At 43.2% G+C, this 24,325-nt stretch overlaps 1 protein-coding gene across 8 annotated transcripts in view; it reads right to left on the reverse strand.

The window, feature by feature from the left end:
* Nucleotides 1-5,430: 5,430 nt before the first annotated feature.
* LOC123746729 (putative neural-cadherin 2) overlaps nucleotides 5,431-24,325 on the reverse strand; it is a 256,472-nt gene continuing 237,577 nt past the window's right edge. For 5 of the 8 annotated variants that reach the window (XM_069316740.1, XM_045728469.2, XM_045728466.2 and 2 more), the window contains 5 exons: nucleotides 19,064-19,173; nucleotides 15,666-15,794; nucleotides 8,791-8,997; nucleotides 7,730-7,969; nucleotides 5,431-5,860 (listed from right to left, as the gene is read on the reverse strand). In XM_069316740.1, the coding sequence (XP_069172841.1) occupies nucleotides 5,520-5,860; nucleotides 7,730-7,969; nucleotides 8,791-8,997; nucleotides 15,666-15,794; nucleotides 19,064-19,173 (1,027 nt within the window). In that variant the 3' untranslated portion in view covers nucleotides 5,431-5,519. The remainder of the gene's footprint in view (nucleotides 5,861-7,729; nucleotides 7,970-8,790; nucleotides 8,998-15,665; nucleotides 15,795-19,063; nucleotides 19,174-24,325) is intronic. The other 3 variants (XM_045728468.2, XM_069316742.1, XM_069316744.1) reach the window with 3 other exon arrangements.

Genomic DNA, 24,325 nt, shown 5'->3' on the forward strand with positions numbered 1-24,325 from the left:
AGCGATCACGGCGGTCCTGGAGAGACAGGAAGCCAGTGTCAACATACAAGCTAAGGATGGGAGTCGAACGAAAGGCACCAGAACTGAGGCGCAACCCAGTATGGTGCAAAGCATCAAGACGGCGAAGAGTAGAAGGAGAAGCAGACGAGTAAGCAGGGCAACCATAATCGAGCTTAGACAGGACGAGAGAGGAATGTAAAGCAAGGAGTGCGCGCCTATCTGCCCCCCAAGAAGTATGGGACAAGACCCGAAGGAGGGTAAGGGCCTTAGAGCACTCAACACGGAGGTAAGAGATATGGGGAGACCAAGACAAACGAGTGTCAAGGAATAACCCCAAAAGCTTCGCGGAATCTTTGTATTCAAGGGGATGACCATAAAGCGACAAAGAGGGACGAAGAACAACCCGTTTCCGCGTAAAAGTCATGGCACAAGTCTTAGAAGTAGAGAACTTGAAGCCATGACCTGTGGCCCAAGACGACACGGCATCAATTGCAAGTTGAAGCCGGCGTTGAAGGAGGCGAATCATCACCCTGACAACAAAGGGTAAGATCATCGACATAGAGAGCGGAGAAGACACCAGAAGGAAGAGAGGAAAGAAGACCATTGAGGGCAACAAGAAAAAGAGTAGTGCTCAGAACACTACCCTGGGGCACACCTTCGTATTGCTGAAAAGAGGGAGAGAGAGCGGTACCAAGGCGCACCCGAAAGGAACGACGAGAGAGGAAGCTGCGGAGAAAGAGAGGGAGACGACCACGAAGGCCAAAAGAATGAAGTTGAGATAGGATATGATAACGCCAAGTGGTGTCGTAAGCCTTTTCTAGGTCAAAAAGGACGGCAACAACGGAGGTCTTCGCAGCAAAAGCAGTACGAATATAGACCTCCAAGTTCACCAGGACATCTATCGTGCTGCGGCACTTGCGGAAACCAAATTGAGAAGGGGAGAGGAGGTGATGGTGTTCCAGGAACCACATCAGACGAACGTTAACCATACGTTCAAAGAATTTGCAGACACAACTTGTGAGAGCAATAGGGCGAAAGTCCTTAGGGGAAGTACCCAGAGACCCCGGTTTGCGAACAGGGAGGACAACGGCATCGAGCCAGTCCGCAGGGACTGACGACGACTCCAAGATCCGATTATACAGACTCAGTAAATACTGAGACGTGCTCGGAGGGAGATGGCGAAGCATCTCATAATGAATACCATCGGAGCCCGCCGCCGTAGAACCGCAGAGGGCCAGGGCAGAACGAAGTTCAGAGAGAGAGAAGGGATCATTATAGGGAAGCTGAAGATGAGTGCAGAAATCTAAAGGACGAGACTCAAGGACAGGTTTACGAAGAAGGAAAGATTGGGGAAGATGAAGACCAGAGCTAACAGAAGAAAAATGGGAACCCAGTTCGGAAGCGACCTGCAACGGGTCCGCCACAAGAGTATCATGGAGGTGAAGGACCGGTGAAACATCGGGAACGAACTTACCCGCTATCTTGCGGACACGCTTCCAGATCTGGGCCAGAGGGGTCTCGGACGTAATTGTCGAGACATAAGATGCCCAACATTCACGTTTAGCCGTACGGATGGCCCTACGGGCCACCGCACTCGCTTTCCGAAAGAAAAGAAAAGAATCGGACGTCTGCCTACGGCGGTGCCTCTTCCAGGCTGCACGCTTACAGCGGACAGCCCGAGCACAGTCCGTATTCCACCAGGGAACGCACTTCCGTGGACCCCGAGAGGAAGAGCGAGGAATAGAGCGGAGGGCAGCGTTGAAGACAGTGTCATGAAAAAGGAGGAGAGCGCGAGAGAGAGGCAGAAGGGAGAGGTCAGGGAGAGCAGCACTGAGGGTAAATAGGGTCCAGTCTGCCTTAGCAAACTGCCACCTAGGGAAAGAGAGGGAAGGGCGAAAAGAGAAAAAGGAAACAAGGATGGGGAAATGATCACTTCCATGGAGGTCATCAAGAACCTGCCACGTGAAATCTAAGTAAAGAGAAGAAGAGCAGAGAGAAAGATCAAGACAAGAAAGGGTGCGAGTCCGAGAGTCCAAATGAGTGGGCTCACCAGAATTCAGAAGAGACAGGGAAGAAGAGAGGAGAAACGGCTCAAGGAGGCGACCCCGGGTATTCGTCAGAACGTCACCCCAAAGAGAATGACGACAATTGAAGTCACCCAGCAGGAGCACAGGCTCCGGCAAGGAGTCCAGGAGGTGTTTCAAATCAGGAAGAGAGAGCGGGACACTCGGGGGGAGATAAATGGAACAAACTGTGTACCATTTCCCCACAAAGATACGAGCAGCAGAACAATGGAGAGGCGAAGGAAAAAGTAAAGGAACAAAGGGAACATCAGCCCGAATCAAAAGAGCAGAAGAATTAGAAGCCCCAGCAATGGCTGGGGGGGGGGAGAGAAAGGAATAGCCACGAAAACGACCAGGACGAGCACCAAGCATTGGCTCCTGGAGACAGACACAAAGGGGCGAAAACCGCGAAATCAGAAGTTGGAGTTCGAGGAAATTGGCGTAATAACCTCGAACGTTCCATTGAAGAATGGACAACGACGAGAAGAGAAAGGACAAAAACAGAGAACAAGGAAGAAACAAAGGCGAAAGAGCAACAGAGCACGTTAAAGAATATCAGGGTCGGGATCAGGGTCAGCAAAGTCAGGGTTAGGGGGCATGGGTAAACTGAGCAAAGACGGAGGGAAGGAAACGGGAGAACAGAGCAGAGGTGGGCGGGCAGGGTCAGGAGGAGGAGGAGGAAGAGGAGGAGACAACGGAGAGGAGCCGTCAAGGACAGCAGCAGGAGGAGGGGGAGTAGAAAGAGGGGAGCGCACCCCAGCAAGAGCAGCAACCGAAAGGGAAGCAGGGGCCAAAGAAACCTCCATAGCAGGAACAGGGGGCGCAAGCACTGAAACGGGAGGGGAAGGAGCAACAGAGCCAGAAGGAGGAGCTGAGGAAGAAAGCGAAGCCTTCTTACCCGCCGGGGAAGAGGAGGGAGAGGAGCCAGGCTTACGCTTCTGACTTAAAGAGACCGGTGTCCCAGCAACTACGTACCGGGCAACGGATTCCAGTGTCTCAACAGGAGAAGCCGAACGAGAGCACACACGACGACCGTTAGGAGAGCGATGGACATCCGCCCGCACCGACAGGCGGTGGGGAGAGCCAAGAGATGGAGGAAGAGGATGGGAAGGAGGATCGGAGGGGGACGAGGAAGAAGACACAGAAGACACGACAGACCGGGTAGAAGGAAGGGGAACCCCAGACAGAGGACCAGGAGGAGGATCCTTCGGGAGAGAACCCAAAGGAACGGAGGAGGGGGCAGTGGGCGCATCAGGGTCCAAGGCCCGGAAACGGTTGTGAGTCTGAGGGAGGCGGGAAGGACGTGGAGAGGAAGAGCGCAACACGCGAGCATAAGAGATATTAGCATAAGGCGGGAGCCGGCGAACCTGGCGCCTCGCCTCAGGAAAAGATAAACGCTCCCGGTGCTTCAGGTTGAGGACGGCCGCCTCAAGCTTGTAATGGACACACGCACGGGAGAAGGTAGGATGGGCCTCACCGCAGTTGAGGCAACGAGCCTGGGGAGAAGTGCACTCCGACTTAGAGTGACCTTCGCCACCACACAAAGGACAGAGAGATACAGTCCCGGAGCAGCGGAGGGCACCATGCCCAAACCTCCAGCACTTGTTGCAGAGCCGAGGAGAAGGAATGTACTCCTGGACAGAGCACCTGGCACCAGCAAGAATGACAGAGGGTGGAAGGGTCCTACCATCAAAGGTAATCTTCACAACCCGGAGGGGTTGACGGCGACTACCACGAGGGGGACGAGTAAACGTGTCCACCTGGAGAATAGAATGGCCCTGGGCAGCGAGGATATGGCGAATATCGTCGTGGCAGTCGCGCAGGTCCCGAACACCGGTTGCAACATGGGGCGGGAGCAAAATAGTGCCAACACTGGCATTCAATTGAGCGTTCTTCGAGACCCGAACGGGGGTCTCGCCAAGGCAGGATAAGGCAGCCAAGCGGGAAGCAGCATCCTGAGAAGGAGCAGCAACGACACGCGTACCGAGACGAGTGGGGTTAAAAGTAATGGAGGCATCCACGGAATCAATGAGATGTCGATGAAGGGAGAAATCGTCAGGAGGCGCAGAATCAAGAGAGAGGAGATCAAAATATTTGGCCCACGAAGCGGGACCAAACAAGGCTTGATAGGTAGCAGAACTGGAAGGAATCGAGCGAGGGCGGCCGTGACGAGAACGGCGGTGAGAACCCCCAGAGAGAGAGGGGTTAAAAGGCGCAGTAGTTACAACTAGAGAAGGAGCCGCGCCAGGGGACGAGGTAGTCACCACTGGGGGCTTGGGGCTCGACCCAACCACAGAGGAGGGAGGGGAGCCAGGGGAAGGAGTCAGAGAGGCCAAAGGAGGAGCAAGGTCGGGGCCCAATGCAGCGGAGGCTACAGAGCCCGGTCTTCCAATACGGACCGACTCGGGGGCTTGGTCGCCCACCCCACGAGCCTGAAAAGGTAAGCCAGAAGCAGCCGAAACAGGGGTTATCATCTTGACGAAATTACGAATTCACTCACGAATGTGCCCCCACACCCACCATGGAGCCACAATTAGAGGCAGGACACCCAACAAGAAGCTATCGCCGATCTTGTCGGGGCCTCCTAGGGGTGCGTCGTGAGTATACGCCCCACAAACGCCACCTTAAGAAACCGACAGTCCGTCGAGATCGGGTTCAGTGACGAAGTGGGGATTGACAATAAAAGGTTCCCCTCGCTCTCGACGTCGGGTACTGCAGTTCTACGGGTGCATGAGTATGCCTCCTCAAGCACCCGGGCGTCAAAATAGAAGAAGTCCATGGAAGAACCAGAACGAGCAAAAGGTCGGCAGGAAACGGCCAGCAGATAGGAGAAGAGGGGGGAGAAAAACGAAACAGAAGGAAAAGGAAAAGGTGCCCAGCAGAAGTGGAGAGGACGGCAGCAGGAGCACAAGGCTAGAAAAGGACAGAGGACTGTCCGAAGGAGCATCACACTCCAGCAGCCGCCCACGAAGCCCCCACACGGCGACAACGAGCTGAGCGGGGAGGGGGTGTTTAGGTATGAATGTTTGTGTGCTTTCATCGTATATTTTGCAAAATTTGGCATATATCTCATTTACTTTGCTACCTAGCAGCAAGTCTGTCCAATTACACTCATTAAAACAAAAATTTGAAGTTTCCCATAGTGTCCTCCCTTGAAATCAAGTTTATCAACTGTTTCAATGTCCTCATTTTCTTCTAGATGGTATCTTGTAACATGACATGATCACAGAGAGAGGGAGGGGAGAGAGAGGGAGGGGAGAGAGAGGGAGGGGAGAGAGAGGGAGGGGAGAGAGAGGGAGGGGAGAGAGAGGGAGGGAGGGAGGGGGAGGGGGGGAGAGAGAGACTAATTGTGATTATTCCAAAACAGTTGCTGTTGACATATAATGCCATTATATTATATAATTTAATATATATACACTCAAATAGACAACTGGTTAGTCTTTATCATAAAGTCACTTATTTGGTATTAAAGGCACATGGTAGTTCTGGTACGGGCATTGGTATGGCTGTTGACATGGTTTCAGCTAGTACTGTAGTTGCAAGTCCGTCTATGATTGGTGGGGGTAGGGGATCTGGGTACGTATTAGATGTGGTCACATCACCATTCAAACCATTAACCTTGTGGATATCACACACAATGGTTGTGACTGGTGTAGTATCCTTTGCTGAGCTTGTTCTGGTAGTCCTGAAGGGTGAGTGGCTGGAGTGAGGACTAGTGGGGTCCCAAGACTCCAGGATCTGGGCAACTTCCCGGAACCCTCCCAGAATCTTCGCACTCCCGCTACAGCTCTCTAGACCTGAAGTTGGTAGAGAATTATGACAATTATGTAAGCCAATGAGAAAAAAATTAATACCATCTCAATACAGAGTTTACTTATTTATATTTAGACTTTTGTCATAAGCAATGTTAATACTACAAATTAAAACATTAGTACTTCTATTTTTTGTGCTGTTGATGTACTAAGTTTACAGAATGATACACGAATGGTTACAAGAACATGACCTCAAATCTGCTGTTAGCCTGACTGCTAACTTCCTTAAAGCACTTTTCTAAACACCCTATTTTTCAAGCTGTGGCTTCACATATGTCATTAAGCAGTGCATTTTGATCTAAGAGCCCCATATTAAGTACCTTAAGCTAACTGAATAAATATTAACAATTCATCATGTAGTGTAGACTGTGATCTTATGTTCACTGTTATTACAGTATCTGGCACAAACTAAGCTTCTAATGCACTGTGGTATTTATAAAAATCTTTGAAATGTTTAACATAAAAATTCTCCATTATGTTCTGGACTAGTTAGGACCAAAGATTTTTGTTGTTTTACTCTATTCTGGTTTACTGATGCTGTGTTTTGATAAACAAATTATAAAGATGTGGGAAAGACCTATGGTTATTTCATTTTTTTTCAAGTATCAGATTTACTAGAAGACATAAGTAAGTAATTATCAAAAGAAGGCACCAAACCAGGAAGGCTATGTAGCCCCATCAAATGTGCAGAAAAATCAGAGGGCGCTAAATATCACCAAGGATGCCAATACGAGAACAAAAACGCATAAGGAGAACGCTATCAAAAGTATCCGAGTCATAGAAGACATAACTGCAGTATTTTTATGTTTTTTTTCATTGCTATAATAAAGGAGATAAGGGCAAAATTCTCATAGTTACATCATTTTAGAGCCTGGAGATTTCTTCCCATTCTTTACCTTCCTCTGTTGTCTTCTGAATGATGCATCAGAGAGAAGGCCACCAATTAACATTCTACAGCTTCCCTTCTCTCAATATATGAAGTATTTTGTCTATAGTCATGACTGTTACCTGATTTACCCCAAGGACCATTAATCCTGGTGGCCTTGACATGGACAGAAAGCCAGCAGCTTGAAGTTCCCCCTATTTGCCTTTATCTATTCTAGGTATATTTTAAAACACTTTTTTGGCAGTTATGGCTTCAGCGGGTAGGCAGTTCTATCTGTTTATTTAATAACCCTGTGGGTGAAAAAAGCATCTCCAGATCTCAGTCCTACACTGTGGCTTGTTAAGCTTGAAACCTTTGCTCTTTGTTTGTGGTCTGATCATTTGTGGAGTTCGTGTAGATCTCCTTGTAAGACTTCAGTATCATTACTGTATTTCCCACTTTACCATAAATCTGTGTCATCTGCAAATTTGATGATGTGATTTGTAATATTCTCATCTATTTAGTAATGGTAATGTCTTCTCACAGATATAACATAGGATAAAAACCCACACTTTGGTATTTGTGAAAATTATTAAACCAAGTCTTTCACACAGTCCTGAGTGCTTTGTCAAGGCCTGAGTGTGTGATTAGGACGAGACTTGCATCCTTTTCCACTAATTCATCCTTATTTTCTTCAATTGGTTCATCTTTATTTTCATTGTCTCTGCTATGTTTCCCAAGTTTATCATTGCAAGTGATGCAATAAATGCAAACGAGGCCTTTACTTTATTTTTTCTCATTATGATATGCCTCACACAAGGTTTCCGAGATATTAAGACAGTATCACTCCTGGCAAGACCTGCAGGAGAAAGACTCCTATTTTCCCCTCTCCCTCCCTGTCTTTCCTTCTACACATATTTATTAGAAGTAGCGTGCCTGCAGGGAAACTTGTCAACATTCCTCCTTTCCTTTTCTCCTGCGGGACTTACAAGAAGAAAGTGATCCAGGGGAAGATCCTTCACCTTCGTAAGCGTAGTTTCTCAGGTCGTCGCCAGCTGGAGAGTTCCCGATCCCTCCTTGACAGCTTCCGTTCTTGCTACTTCTGTTCCTTTCGTCGCCTCCTGCACTCTCAGCGCGCCTGTGTCCCACATCATCTCCCGCAATAACCATCTGCACATTCCTGGTGGTTGTGGTGACGGAGATGGCGTCCACCTGCAGCACGTCCACTTCTGTGTTGGGAGATCACCTGAATTACTTAAATTATAAAGGCCATCTGTATTCATGGTTATCTTGAGGTTATCTCGAGATGATTTCAGGGCTTTTAGTGTCCCCGCGGCCCGGTCCTCGACCAGGGCCTCCACCCCCAGGAAGCAGCCAGTGACAGCTGACTAACACCCAGGAACCTATTTTACTGCTAGGTAACAGGGGCATAGGGTGAAAGAAACTCTGCCGATTGTTTCTCGCCGGCACCTGGAATCGAACCCAGGCCCACAGGATCACAAGTTTCGCGTGCTGTCCACTCGGCCGACCGGCTCCCTTGCCGGTCGTAAAATGGTAATTTTATTGACTATTTTACCTTTTATATTTTACAATTGTTTATAGGTTAAACAAGATCACATCTAAAAATTTCCTTAACAGTGGCCATTTCCAAAGCAAAATAAATATTTTAATTTATAATAAAATTGTAAGAATTTAAAAACTATAGCCTTAAAGTCTTGCTATGTTTCTGAGACATTGTTCATTGTGATGGTTTGTTTCTTCAGTTTGCATACAGTAGTCTAACTTAATTTTTCCCAAATTTGAATAAGGGGAAATTATAAACAGGAGAAATAGAACTTGGTCTATTTCACTTATACAATGGTGATATTGTAAAAATAGGAAGATCAAGAAACACATTTTTTAAGTCTGGTGAATATAAATCTTTATAATTCAGCAAGGCAGACTATAGGTTTCACCTTAGCACAAGGCAGGTATCCTAAGTTTACTTGTTGCACCATGTGGGAACTACTAATGAATTTTAATTGACTGGTGAGGAATATTACCGAGTTACCTGCTATGTTTGAGCTCCTCACGCAGGCGGGCTGCCCATTAGCTTTGGGCGGCTTCAGCAGCTGGAGCTCCAGAAGGCTTGGCATGTGATTACAAGGTGTTGACTGTTCATCTTTACAATTTAAAACATTTTCTTTTATGTCAGCCATGCCTCTGCGAAGTGCTGACCGTCTGTTGTGTTGATGCAGCAAGAAGGCGCACACTAGCACTTCAAATACAAGAGGAATGTGTTATCACTAGTGACTCGTGCAGCGTGGGTTTAAATCATGGTCACACACCCATGGTGCAAGTGTATTACACAAGGAAATATGTTCCAAATAACAATGACTAAGACATTATCTTGCACAGTGCAGGTATTTAATTACTGGCAGTGGCTTATTTATGATATTCGTGATATTATAAATATGTATTATTATTTACTTTAATAACCAAATCGAGTTAGACCCAAATTATCTGCATACTAGTTACTAGTGCATACTAGTTATGCATATTAACTACTATGTGTAGGCAGTTCCACAGGGTTATAAACCCATGGAACCACCATACCCGCCAAAGCTGTAAATGCTAAAACGGATACATTTTAAAATCCAACTGAAAATCATCATCAGGGCAAATGCAGAGCCCTTTGACAAGCCGCTGGCTTCCTGTCCTCGTCGAGGCCACTAGTGTTTGTGGCCCTGAGACAAATTCATGTAATTCAGGATATTATCATGATCTAGTACCATGATGATCATGATCCAACACGATGATTATCATGTGTAAATGACCTGCTACGGATGTGCGACAGGTTTGCCTTAAAGCAGCAAATAGTAGAACCAACTAGGAAAGAGAACACACTGGACTTCATTTTCACTAATAATGATGAATAATCAGGAACATAATGATTACGAATACCTGTTACTCAGATCACAACTTAATTGATATTCTGACAAGCATGGGGAATAGACCTTCAAAACCAGTCCAGATTCCCGGTGAAGGAGATTTCAGCAAATTCAACTTCAATAATAAACAGATAAACTGGGAGCAAATGAACCAGGACTTCACAGAAATAAACTGGGAAGAACAGCTAGAAAATGCAAACCTGAACCAGTGCCTGGAAAAAATAAGCTCAGTAGCACTAGAAATATGTTCAAACCGCACACGCCTAAGAAAAACAGAGAAAGAGATGCAGATTGGAACGGGAACGTTGTTCCCTCTATAGGCGAAGAAAACGAATAGCGGAACAACTTGAGAGTCGCACCCTATCTCAAGAACAGCGAAGAAGGTTAGGTAGAGAAATAGAAACAATTGAACTCAAGCTACAAGACTCATACAAAACCCAGGAGAGGCAAAGAGAGCAAAAGGTCATCAGTGAAATAGAGAGAAATCAAATATTTTTTCTCCTATGCAAAATCAAGATCAAAAGCCACATCTAGTATCGGGCCCCTGCGAAAGGGAGATGGAACTTTGACCAATGACAACAAAGAAATGAGCGAGTTACCGAGGAAGCAGTACGATTCTGTTTTCAGCGAGCTACTAAACACACAAAAGATTGATAACCCAAATTATTTTTTCATGGATATGATACCAACATCAAATCATATATCAGACATCACCCTATCCCCACTGGATTTTGAAGAAGCCATAAACAGTATGCCTATGCACTCTGCACCACGCCCGGATTTTTGGAACTCTATATTCATCAAGAACTGTAAAAAACCAGTATCGCAGGCCCTTCACATTCTGTGGAGACAAAGCCTAGATACTGGCGTTATCCCTGACATACTAAAAACAGCAGAGATAGCACCACTCCATAAAGGAGGAAATAAGGCAGAGGCAAAAAATTACAGACAGATAGCACTAACATTGCATATCATAAAAATTTGAGAGAGTGCTAAGTAGTAAGATCACAAAATACATGGAATCACAGCATCTCCATAACCCTGGGCAACATGGTTTCAGAACAGGGCGCTCTTGCCTGTCGCAGTTGTTGGACCACTATGATATGGCATTAGATGCTATGGAAGAAACAAAATGCTGATGTAATTTACACATTTCGCAAAAGCCTTTGATAAATGTGACCATGGTGTTATTGCACATAAAATGTGTTCAAAAGGAATTACCGGAAAAATTGCCATATGGATCTACAATTTCCTGACTAACAGAACCCAATGTGTAGTAGTCAACAAAATAAAATCCAGCCCATCAACCATGAAGAGCTCAGTCCCCCAGGGTACTGTGCTTGCTCCAGTACTTTTTCTCATCCTCATATCGGACATAGACAAGAACACAACCTATAGCCCTGTATCATCCTTTGCAGATGACACTAGGATCTTCATGAGAGTAGGCAACATAGAGGACACGGCAAACCTCCAATCAGATGTAGATCAGGTCTTTCTATGGGCTACAGAAAATAATATGGTGTTTAACAAAGATAAGTTCCAGCTCATGCGCTACGGAAAAAATGAAAATATGAAAAAGGAAATCACGTACAAAACTCGGGCAAATCATAACATTGAACAAAAAGGCAATGTAAAGGATCTGGGTGTACTCATGTCGGAAGACTTTACCTTTAAAGAACACAATAAAGTAGCCATCACAACTGCAAGAAAAATGACAGGTTGGATAACAAGTACTTTTCACACTAGAGATGCTGTACCGATGATACTTTTCAAAACGCTTGTGCTCTCTAGAGTGGAGTACTGCTGTACAATGACAGCCCCTTTCAAAGCTGGAGAAATTGCTGACCTGGAGAGCGTGCAGAGATCCTTTACTGCTAGAATCCACTCAGTAAAACATCTAAACTACTGGGACTGACTAAAGAGCCTAAATCTGTATTCCCTTGAGCGCTTGTGGGAGAGATACATCATAATCTATACGTGGAAAATATTAGAGGGGCTGGTCCCAAACCTGCACTCAGAAATAACATCACATGAGACCAGAAGCCATGGCAGGATGTGCAGAATACCCCCGTTGAAAAGCAAAGATGCAACAGGTACTCAGAGAGAACTCTATCAACATCAGAGGCCCGAGACTGTTCAACACGCTTCCACTACACATGAGGGTCATAACTGGCAGACCCCTCACCGTGTTCAAGAGAGACCTTGACAAACACCTCCAAAGGATACCTGATCAACCAGGCTGCGACTCATACGTCAGGCTGCGAGCAACCGCGTCCAACAGCCTGGCTGATCAGTCCAGCAACCAGGCCTGGTCGACTGGACCACGGGGACGCTAAGCCCCGGAATCACCTCAAGGTAACCAGTATGGGAACCCAACCCAGTCTCCTAAATGGCTTCTCCCAACATACTCCTTTTGCTGTTAATATACTTTATACACACATTATATATAAGTATCTACATGTTTTATTCACTATAACTGTACAACTAAGCTGGTATGGTGTTCAAATAAATGTTCAAACAACAGTGGCAACAAACCTGCACAAGAAGTCACATAGCATCCAGGAGACGACGCTACCTCCCCTCCCTCTCACCCTCCCTCCCTCACCATGATTACTCCTCCTACAATACTATGCACATCTCTAATTCTCACCACAATCTTGGTATTATCAGAATCCTGGTCACTAAATCCTGTAAATGAATAATTTTCCACAAGTTTATTTTGTAAAGGAACAAGAGAAGTTGTTTGAAGATTCTTAGATGGGCAAAATAATGGCAGGGTGCTGTTGCTAGTGCTGTGAACATCTTGAACAGCATTGATTCACTGATATCAGAACATTGTACAAAGTTGTTATCACAGTCAGGATCTTCTGTAATACAGTACTATCATGGCTAAATACCAGTTACATATCTATTTTGACATTTTTAGGCGATGCTGTGGTCACAAGCTGAACAGCAGTGTTGTTAGCTCATTCATGAGCCAGCCTTGGTTGCTCACTCAGTACTAAGGCTCTCACACCTGGGAATGTTGCCCACGATTTTTTTTAAAAGTGGCGTCTGTTTACGAGAGCCCTGAGGAAGCTGATGTGAACCATGTGTAGCCGCGGGAGTTTTGAATACGGCACTATACCTACGAGTCTCTCAAGGCGCAATGCACACAACCCATCGAGAGCCTCAAGGCGCATTGTGCATCACACATCGAAAGCCTCAAGGCACGTAGCACAGTGCAGTGGTTAATCTAACAATTTTAAGTAGGTAATTTCTAGCAAAATTGAACAAATATATACAGGTACAATTGTAAGAAAATTTGAAAAAGATTAGTAGATACATTAAAGTAAAATTTGACAGTTATCAACAGGTACATTGTAGCATAATTTGTGATTTATTTCAAAGTATAATGCAGTAAAATGTGTGTTCAAAGTAACAGCAATTATATAAGATGATAGCAATGATTACAATGGTAAAGTTGTATGGCTTAGATACATATATTGGGGGATTGGGTAGCACTAGATACAGTGCACGTTTAAAGCACTAGGTAGGAAACTATAAAGATGATATTGGGCATTTTTTAGTTTTATTTTTGAATAAGGCAAAAGTTTGACAGCTTTTCAATTTGTTAAGGAGCGAGTTCCATAGACTAGGTTCTTTTATTTGCATAGTGTGTTTAGACAGATTAAGTTTTACTCTAGGGATATCAAAAATATTTATTTCTGGTGTGGTGATTATGGGTTCTATTACATCTGTGCAGGAAGAGTTTCAGAACAGGGTTTGCATTTAGGAACAATTACTCACCGTGTCCTGTTGCTGAAATACAGTACTTCCTTATCCACTGGAACACCTTACCTTTTATTCCTGCCTGCTTCTCCAACTTCAGTAACAGCCTCTTATGGAGTACTGTGTCAAAGGCTTTCTGACAGTAAGAAAATACTGTCTGCCCATCCTTCTCTTTCTTCCTTAGTTTCTTGTCACCTGGTCATGAAATTTTATTAAACCTGTGAGGCATGATTTACTACCCCTGAATCTATGGTGGTGGTGTGTTACAAAGCTCCTCTACAGATGTTCTGCGAGTTTTTTCCTCGTAATCTTCTCCCTCACCTTGCTTAGTATACAAGTAGGGAACCTAGCCTGTAGTTCACTGCCTCTTGCCTGTCACCCTTTTTGTATATTGGGACTATATTAGCTTTCCCAGCTTTCCAGCAGGTCGCCAGTTTCCAGTGACCTGTTATACACCATTGAGAGTGACACACTTTGTGCTTCTGCACCCTCTTTTAGTATCCATGGTGAGATTCTGTCAGGTTCAACAGCCTTTGTCACATTCAGCTCCAACAGATACCTTTTGAACTCATCACTGACATGTTCAAATTCCTCCAAGGTAGCTTGGTTTACCGCTTTCTCTCTCAGTACAGGGACTTCTTCTTACACTATTTTGAAGACCTGAAATTTTTTGTTCAGTTCTTCACACATCATCATGTCATTCTGTGTGTACCGGGTCTCCCTTTTACTCAGTTTCATCACTGCTGTTTTCATCCTGCCGTGGTTGTGAAGCAGATTTAGTTGGGCCTTGGCTTTACTTGCAATGTCATTTTCATACTGTCTCTACTTCTCTTCTCACTCTGAGGTACTTATTCCTGGCCCTCTGACCTCTCCCTCTGCTCTCTGGTGTTCTGTTATTTCTGTAGTTTCTCCATGTTGTCTTAGTTAATTGCTATGCTTTCTTACATGCCCGATTGAACCATGGATTCTTCTGTTGCTTTTTAATTTGTCTCCGTTTTGGCCGGGATAAACTTGTCTACAGCTTCCTGGCACTTGTGGGTGATGTAGTCCATCATATCTTGTTCAGACTTTTCTCTTTCTCATGACATTCCCATTAGGAAGTTCCCCATCTCATCCTGGTTGCCTCTTCGGTAAGCCAGCCTTTTCCTTTCTGATCCCTTCCTTGGATAGGTTATCCATACTTCCATCAGATAATCAAATGTCAGTATGATGTGGTCACTCATTCCCATGGGGGGTTCTAATTTGACTTCCCTTATGTCTGGCTAATTACAGGTGAATATCAGAGCGAGTCTAGCAGGTTTATCATTGCCTCTCATTCTTGTGGGTTCCTTGGCATGTTGACTCAGTTTTTTTTTTTAGTCGTGTCCAATAATTTAGCTCTCCATGTATCTGCACCTCCACGTGGTTCTCCATTCTCCCAGTCTATCTTTCCGTGGTTGAAGTCGCTCATGATTAAGTCTGGATCCATTCCTCCAGGCAACTGAAGCTGCTCTCTATTTTATTAATTGTTGCCATGTTGTTTCTATCATATTCCTGTCTGGATCTTCTCTCATTTCATTTATGATTATAAATTCCTGACACTATTATCTTAGGTCAATCCATTGTCATAGTTCCTGTTATGTAGTCTCTGAATCCTTCACAGCCCAGAATATCTGTCTCTTCAAAACTCCAGTCCTTTCTTATCAGCATGGCCACTCCTCTTTCTCCTCTCTCTTTACTATATAGTAGTTCTGTGGAAACACTGCATTTGTTATAATGCCTGACAACTTTGTTTCTGTTAGTGCTTTTACATCTAGATTTTCTTCTTGTGCCCTTTCATTCAGTTCATTTGTTGTACAATATTTGTAACAACATAGATGTTTAAGCACATTACCATGAAGTTCACTTTTCTATTATGACACACTCGGCACTGGTGTACGACGCTGTTCCAAGGCAGGAATATTTGGTTAGATTTGACCTCCTGGTGAGTAGGTATCAGGGGTTTGGAGGGAGGTGGGGTGGAGGGCTTTGATCTTGCTTAAACCTGCTTAGAGGAGAAGGAAGACCAAGGATGGGGAGGCACTGGATGCTCGGGGTGAAAGGATAGGAAGGATTTGGGTGGCCTGGCAGGCATCCTGTAGAGGCAAGGGAGGATTTGGGTTTTGGTTGCCTGATATGAATATGTTGTGACATGAATGTGTTGTGTAAATTTAAAATGTGTAAAAACGTTACGCAAAATACTCACGTAGTAGGAAGGTGCACCATATGAGGAGCGCTACTAGGGCCCCCAGGGAGAGTTTCAGGGAAGTTTCCCCTATGTCCGGCAGGTGGCAGTGCTGCCCACTGAACCCGCTCCCACATGCGCACATGTATCCTGCCAACATGTACACATACACTAATGTTACTATAAAAAGTAATTCATTGTGTTAGGGGACAGGCAGCCAGTAGAATGGTAAATTCTTTTGTATATGTTTTTCTTAACCCATCACACAAAAGGAGCAGTGCCCAGTATTTCATTAAAAAAAGAACTAAAGATGAGGGCAAGCAATAAGCTTATTGTTTGCTAGAAACAGTTAAGCTAGAAACAATAAGCTGCCTTAGCGACAGAGTCGATTTTGACAACGGTATACATGGAAAGTAATTGCAAAGTGGAAGCTCCTCACAAGGCCCCTGGAGTGAGAGGGTATTCATGTATGCACATGGAAGGTCCCTTCAGCCGCCACAATACCAACTCCTGGGCTCCAGCCAGGTCATCCACCCTCAAAACCATAAACCATTCATAAGTGGTGTCCCTTAATTACGACCCCCACTTTGGTAGTTAGCTACCAGCTATCCTGGCTGTGGGTTTTTCAGTTTTCAGAGCAGTTATTCTTGTAAACACATGTTGTTGAATATGACCGAAAGAGTAAGAATAATCATTCTAACACAAATTTTATCAATATTTCTTATGTTTTTCTTTACTGTCGAGGGAAGTTGAAAAATTCACTCACCAAAGTTCATTTTCACACTTTATTTTCGTCCGACACCTAGGGATGTGTTTCGCATGGTCACTCTTTACATTCTCAAAGACAATTTTACCATGTTTAGCACTGGCTTATATTCTCTTTGGGTGAGGTGGTAAAGAATAAGTGGATGAATGGCATATCATAGATATTGATAGGGTCTTAACCCTTTAGCTGCGCTAGACATCATATGATATGTTGAGTGACTTGCAGTAAATTGCGCTCCACATCATATGATGCTTTGGAGTACTACGCAAGATTTAAACGGCCCGCGGATACACGGGGTTCACCACACCATCAGGGCTCTTGTAAACAGACGCCATATTTTTTAAAAATCGTGGACCAAATTCCCGGGTGTTAGGGACCTCAGTATTGAGTGAGCAACCAAGCCTGATGCACGCAGCATGAGCTCACAGCACTGCTGTTCAGCTTGTGACCACAGCATCGCCTAAAAATGCCATAATATGCTTGTTCATGCTATTATGTAGCGATGATATTACAGAAGGCCCCTGACTGATAAAACTGACCAGGATTCTGATAATAGCAGTATTGTGGTGATATTTAGCGCTGTGCTCCATGGAGGGAGGAGTATTGCTGTGGGAGGGAGGGTGGTGGCGTTGTCTTCTGACTGTGTGGCCATTTTTTATTGACTGCACTCACCATACCAGCTTAGTGGTTCGCTATGGTGAACACAAATGTAGATACTTATATATAACGTGTGTATAGAGGGTATAAACAGCAATAGGAGGAGGTTGGGAGCCGCCATTTTGGCGAGGGAGGTGGCGTCATCTGCACGACTTATGTTTACTGGTGACCACTATGGTGTTTGGGCACCATACCAGTTTACTTGTACAAGTATGGTGAATAAAACAGGTAGATACTTATATATAATGTGTGTATATAGTGTAATAATATCACAAACAGTATTGTTGGAGGAGAAATATTAGTGCGTCTGGCCTTGAGGGCGGCCACCACCAGCTGACTGTGAGTAGCTACATCTTTGTGCCTTTACTCACCATACAAGCTTAGATGTATAGTTATGGTGAACAAAACATGTAAATACTTATATATAACGTCTGTATATAAAAGCAAAAACAGTATGGTAGGAGGAGAATGTGGGCGAGTGAGGTGTTGAGGGAGTGAGTGGCCGCGAGTGGCTGGCTGGTGTGTGGCGGTCACTCCTCGTTACTTTTTAACTCATAATAGCAACTTAGTGGTTCGTTATGGTGAACAAAACATGCAGATACTTATATATAACCTGTGTATATAGTGTAATAACCGACAAAGTATTTGTTCACTGTTTGATGAACATAATTGAATCAACAATATGTACACCATATTTTTGAGTAGAGCGATGATTCACTCATTTTATTATATAAACATATCACACTACACACTATTGAATAATATTACAGCAACAAAACTACGAAAAATTAGAGACATTGAAATAATTAGGTAATTACCTCTTTGTGGCAACTCCGGCCTGACAGCTGGCGAGCAACAGATCGTCTGGGACGCACACTGAGTCAGCACCTGTTTTTTTGCCAGACTTCCCCACCCTATAGCGGGCAATATTTGCCACTTGCGATTTTTTTATTATTTTTCCCATGATCAGTGAACACAAATTAACAGGTTTAGATTTTTTTTTGTTTTTTAATGCACCTGTGGGTGACATGTTAAATAGCTAGGCGCCATTTAAGGGTCAAATGTATCACATGGGCAGCTTATGTTCCTAGGGCAGGGTCATTGGATCCTGTTCTCGGTGTTGCCTTGGGGTCTTGAAGTGGGTAGAATGTAATTATGTCTTAATTGGCTGTTGATTGGTGGCCTTGACTTTTTGATGTGTAGCGCCTCGCTGTTGTCCAGTCTTCTGTTGTCGTTATACCTGTCGATTATTTCAGCATTGCTTGTTAAGATGTCTCTGCTGATAGTCTGGTTGTGTGTGGAGCATATCATCTCCACTCAACCAGACCATCACCAGAGATATCTTAACAAGCAATGCTGAAATAATTGACAGGTATAACGACAACAGAAGACTGGACATCAGCGAGGCGCTACACATAAAGTCAAGGCAAGCACTCAACAACCAGCTAACTCATAATTACATTCTACCCACCAAGACTGCGAGCCAATGCAGACATGGTAAACTTATCTTTGAGAATGTAAAGAGTGACCTTACGAAATACATCTCCAGGCATCAGACCAAAATATAATATGTGAAAATGAACTTTGGAGAACTAATTTTTGAACTTTCTTCGACAGTGAAGAAAAACATAAGAAATATTGAGAAAATTCATGTTAGAATCATTAAATCTTAACCTTTTGGTCATATTGGCTTGTACTCATTTTCTCATTGATACATTACATTAATGTGATTTTCCTTGTGCAATTTACTAATTTTTAATAGTTGCACTGGGCTCATTTAGTCTCATTGTCACCTGTCACGTGACGAGCAACATTTATATAGGAACATCAAAGATGGCCTCATCTAAACACCTTATGGTCTCTTTAGTATGAATATACTCTTTTGACCACTCTCGGTAATCTCAAAGGCTCGTGTGAGCTGTGTAGGCGAGTAATGATGCATAGTTCTAAAAAAGGAAATTGTGTATAATAAGTGTATCAGAGGAGTGTGGATTACCTGAGTGTTTGTTGAAGCAAGTGCCACCATTGAGGCATGGTTCCCAAAGGCACTCATTTTCATCCTCGCAGGTTGTTCTCGACGCTGACAGAACTCGGCCCTCACCACACCTGCCAAAGATATGACGCTTGTATCATAAATCAGAGCTAAAGTCACAACATACTTATGCCACATAGCGAGTCTTGAATCTCAATACAACACATGTCCTGCAATTTGAGTCACAGTATAACACTTGCGTCACAACACAACAGTTAAGTCGTGGAACGACAATAGCATCACAAGGTCCACAGAGCTACATGCAATGACAGTAATACTTGTTAATGCTTTACATTAAAAAATGATACAAACAGTGGCACATAAGCACACAGACAGGCAGGCCAGTAAAATGGTACAAAAAGACAAACCAACAAAATTGCTAGAGAAAGGGGTTGTGAAGCATATGGAAAGAGGGATAATGTTCATGAAAATTGTATACACCAACATAGATGGAGTGTGATCAAAGATACTGGAGTTAAGTTATGTAATACAGTTGTAGACGCCAGACATAGTTGCACTCACGAAGATGAAATGTGAAGAATGATATTTTAAATGAAGTCATATTCCCAAGGGGCTACTTAGTTTGGAGACAGGACAGAAAAATTATGAAAAGCGGTAGCGTTGCTGTGGTGGTGAAAGAACACCTAAAGGTAAATGAAATAATGATTGCCAATCCACGAGAAGTTGACAACAGCACTAGAGATCTGCAATCAGGATGATAAACTAATGATCATGAATGCATATAGTTCACCATGCAACACATGGACAAAGGAGGAGCTGGATAATAAACAAGAGTCTTATAATAATAATGAGAGAGATTATAGAGAGAGCGGATAAAGATAGATCACAACTGTTGGTAGTCGGCGACTTCAACTTTAAATCCATAGACGGAGGCACATGAAGCTAGAACAGAGGACTTATTGACCTGGAGATTTCTAAAACTCATCCTGGAAACATTCATGTATTCATGTTAAACATCATTCATGTTAAACAAGCTAAGAGGTTGAGGGAAGGGGATGTTCCCTCCATGCTACTTGATATTTACCAGGAAAGAGGAACAGATATTTGACATTCAGTACTGTACCTTCCTTCCCTTGGGTAAATGTAACCATGTCTTTTTGGGGAATAAAGTATGTAATGCATTATAATCTGGAAGAAAATAAGGAGGTTGAAGTAGTTGAAAAACCTGATTTCAGGAAAAGACATTATGGGGAACTTAGAAATTTCTTTAAGGAATTTGACTTGGAAGACTTGCTGTTAGGAAATGAAGTAAATGAGATATGTCAAGTTTCGTGAAATATATGATAAAGGAATACAAAAATTACACCAAAGCAGAAATGCAGAACTAGGAAACAGGATTGGTTTAACAAATTGTGACAGGGCCACAGACTAAAAGACATAAAAATGTGATCAGTATAGGAAGAGGCCAAACCCCCACACATACCAGCGATACAAAGATGCGAGAAACCACTACACGGCAGTGAGGAGAGAGGCAGAAAGAAATTTAAACAAAAAGGATAACAGACAAATGTAAAACAGAATCAGGGCCTATTCTATAAATTCATAAACAACAAATTACAGGTAAAGGATAATATTTAGAGGTTGAAAATGGGAAACAGATTCATGGAAAATGAAAAGGAAGTGTGTGAAACATTAAATGAAAATTTCCAAAGTGTGTTTGTACAAAATGAAATCTTCAGGGAACCAGACAATAAGAATTCCAGAGAACAGCATGGAGCACATAGAGGTGTCTAGAGACAAAGTGAAAAAATGTTCAAGAAGGCAAGTAAGAATAAAGCAGTTGGCGCAGATGGAGTTTCACCATGGGTTCTGAGGGTGTGTGCACCTGAGCTCAGCATTTGACTTCAGCTGATTTTTCAAGCATCTCTGTGTACAGGAGTCGTAGCAGATGTGTGGAAAAAGGCTAACATAGTTCCAGTCTACAAAAGTGGCAGCAGAGTGACCCCCTAAATTATAGACCTTTATCATTGCCAAGTGTACTAGTCAAAATGCACATGGGGTAAAACACCTGGAGAAAAATTATAATATCAGTCAGTCAGTATGGTTTTTGGTCTGAAAGATCCTGTGTAATAAATTTACTCGGTTTCTATAATCGAGCCACAGAGATTTTACAGGAAAGAGGTGATTGGGTTGACTGCAGCTATTTGGACCTAAAAAAGGCTTTTGACAGTTCCATATAAGATGTTCTGGAAACTGGAACATGTTGGAGGGAGTGACAGGTAAGCTTCTAACATGGATGAAAACTTTTCTGGTAGAAAAATGAGGGCAGTAATCAGAGGCAATGTATTAAGACTGAATAAATGTCAAGTGGAGTACCACTGGGTTCAATTCTTGCACCGGTAATGTTGATTGTCTATATAAATGATCTATCAGATGGAAATACAGAATTACATGAACATGTTTGCTGATGATAAGATAATAGGGAAAATAAGAAACTTGGATGATTGTCATGCCCTTCAAGAAGACCTGGACAAAATAAGTATATGGAGCACCACTTGGCAAATGGAATTTAATGCGAATAAATGCTATGTTATGGAATGTGGAAGAGGAGAACATAGACCCCACACAACCTATAAATTATGAGAAATCTTTAAAAAAATTCAGATCAAGAAAGATATCTAGGGGTGGTTCTAGATAGAAAACTATCACCTGAAGACCACGTGAGACTAACCAAGTTAAATTGGATGATAAATGGGCAGCAAGCACACTGAATGAGCACTTTCTAGTGTTCACACTAGAAAGATCGAACAACATCCCATCACCCACACAAACGTTTGAAGGAGGTGAAGAGAATGAATTAAGGGATATACCCATTACATGCGACACCATCAGAAAGAGCATTGACAAACTAAGGACTCAAAAGCCCCAGGTGTGGATGGATTTCAATCCAAAGTTGTAAAGGAACTGGCAGATGCACTATGCATACCACTGAAACTCCTTTTCAGAAAATCCCTGGACTAAGGGATAGTTCACCTGGATTGGAAACATGCAAATGTTACCCCTATTTAAAAAAAAGACAAAGAGCTCGGCAGAAAACTGCCGTCTGATCAGCTTGACATCACACATCTGCAAGCCCATGGAGAGTAAGGGAGGGAATCATCAAACATCTCACAGAGAACAATCTTATAAAATCAATGCAACATGGGTTTGTTAAAAACAGATCATGCCTTACAAACCTGCTCACATTTCTGGAAACTGTAACTGGCTATTCAGACAAAGGACTTCCAGTAGATGTAGCTTACATGGACTTTGCTAAAGCTTTTGACAAGGTACCACATGAGAGACTGGCAAGGAAATTACAGGCAGATGGAATAAATGAGAATACAGTATTGAAATGGATTAAACAATGGTTAAAACATAGAAAACCAAGGGTTGTGCTAAATGGGAATGAATGACTGTGGAAATGTGCTAAGTGGGGTGCCACAGGGGCCAATTTTGAGGTCAACCCTTTTTGTCATATACATCAATGACAGATGAGAATATTACAAACCACATCATCAAATTTGCAGATGACACTAAGATCTATGGTAAAGTAGGAAGTGAAAGTGATATTGAGACCTTATAAAGAGATCTGCATGAACTCTACAAATGGTCAGATGACTGGCAAATGCTTTTTAATTTCAATAAATGCAAGACTTTGCATGAGTGGTCTTTCATGTCAAGACCAATCTATGTCACAAATACCAAATTACAGCACTACCTTACAATGGATGGATGAAGAAAAAGACCTTGGAGTCAGAATCCATCATTCACTAAAAGTTGCACAAGTGGGAGCAGCAGTAAAAAAAAAGCTAACCAATCCCTGGAAATAATCAAGCTTACCTTTACCCATAAGGAAAAGAAGGTAGTCATTCTATCGAGTAAGTCTCCAGTGTCCCGCCACCTAGATTATTGCATCCAGGCATTGAGACCTCATCTTCAGAAAGACACAGCTTCTCTAGAAGGTGCAACACTGGGCAACAAAAATCATCCCATAGCTTAATCATCTCTCATTAGGAACGGTTGAGGGCTACAGGACTAACAACACTGCAAACCAGGCATGACAGGGCGGATCTCATCGAAAGCTTTAAAATACTGAACAATTTGGAGGATGTTGATCCGGACAACTTTTTCAAAAGGTCAGATGTAGCACGAACGAGGAGCAATGGGTTCAAGATCAACAAGCCACATTGTTGGAATGAAAACAGGAGATGCTTTTTTACCCATAGGGTTGTAAACAAGTGGAACTGCCTACCTGCCAAAGCTGTAAATGCCAAAACTATGCTGGGTTTTAAAATATAGCTGGAAAAGATCATCAGAGCAAATGGCGGGACTTGGAACAAGCTACCATCTTCCTGTCCTCATCGAGGCCACTAGTATTAGTGGCCCTCAGGTAAATTCAGGTAAATACACAAATGAAGCGATATAAGCCAATCATACACAAATGAAGCACTACAAGGCATCCAGCCCATCCTCCAAACAAAGGCTCAAAAGTGATTCCATGCACCCGCCAAACCTGTTTATGTATGAAAAACGGTTTACATACGGCTCACAACTGATTTTATTCGAACACTTCCAGAACAATTGCTTCATTGACGAAATTTGTTTTAACCACAATGCTGTAAATGCTTCACCCACATACTGTACTATAAATACAAATAATCGCCAACAGAACCTAAACACCTAACCTAACCTATGCCTATATATGCACAATATGCTATTATAATATTAATTTATATTTGAGAAAATTATCGTTTTTAATGAACAGAATGTTAAAATTTATGAACGCGTCTGTGGGGTTGACCGCTGGATGTAATGGACTCGAGCCAAGGACAGGTTGAGGCATCTATACACAAGTGAGGTACTGCATGCTATTATACGCAACTAAAGCACTAAAAAGCTTTCTTTGTCCAAGTGAAGCAATGCAAGTCATTATTCACAAGTGAAACACTGCAAGGCATTATACACAAATGAAGCAATGCAAGCCATGAATATACAAGTTTAGCACTGCAAGCCATTTATTCACAAGTGAAGCATGCATAAATACAATTTTTTTTTTTTTTTTTATACTGTATATGTACAAGAATTCTTACATTCTTGTACAGCCACTAGCACGCATAGCATTTCAGGCAAGTTCTTAATCTTAATTTTCCCTGGAATACGAACCGCCAAATTGTTTAACAACCAAGTACCCATTCACTGCTGGGTGAACAGAGGCTACAGTTA

This window comes from Procambarus clarkii, chromosome 85, assembly GCF_040958095.1.
Source record: "Procambarus clarkii isolate CNS0578487 chromosome 85, FALCON_Pclarkii_2.0, whole genome shotgun sequence".
Taxonomy (NCBI): Eukaryota; Metazoa; Arthropoda; class Malacostraca; order Decapoda; family Cambaridae; genus Procambarus; species Procambarus clarkii.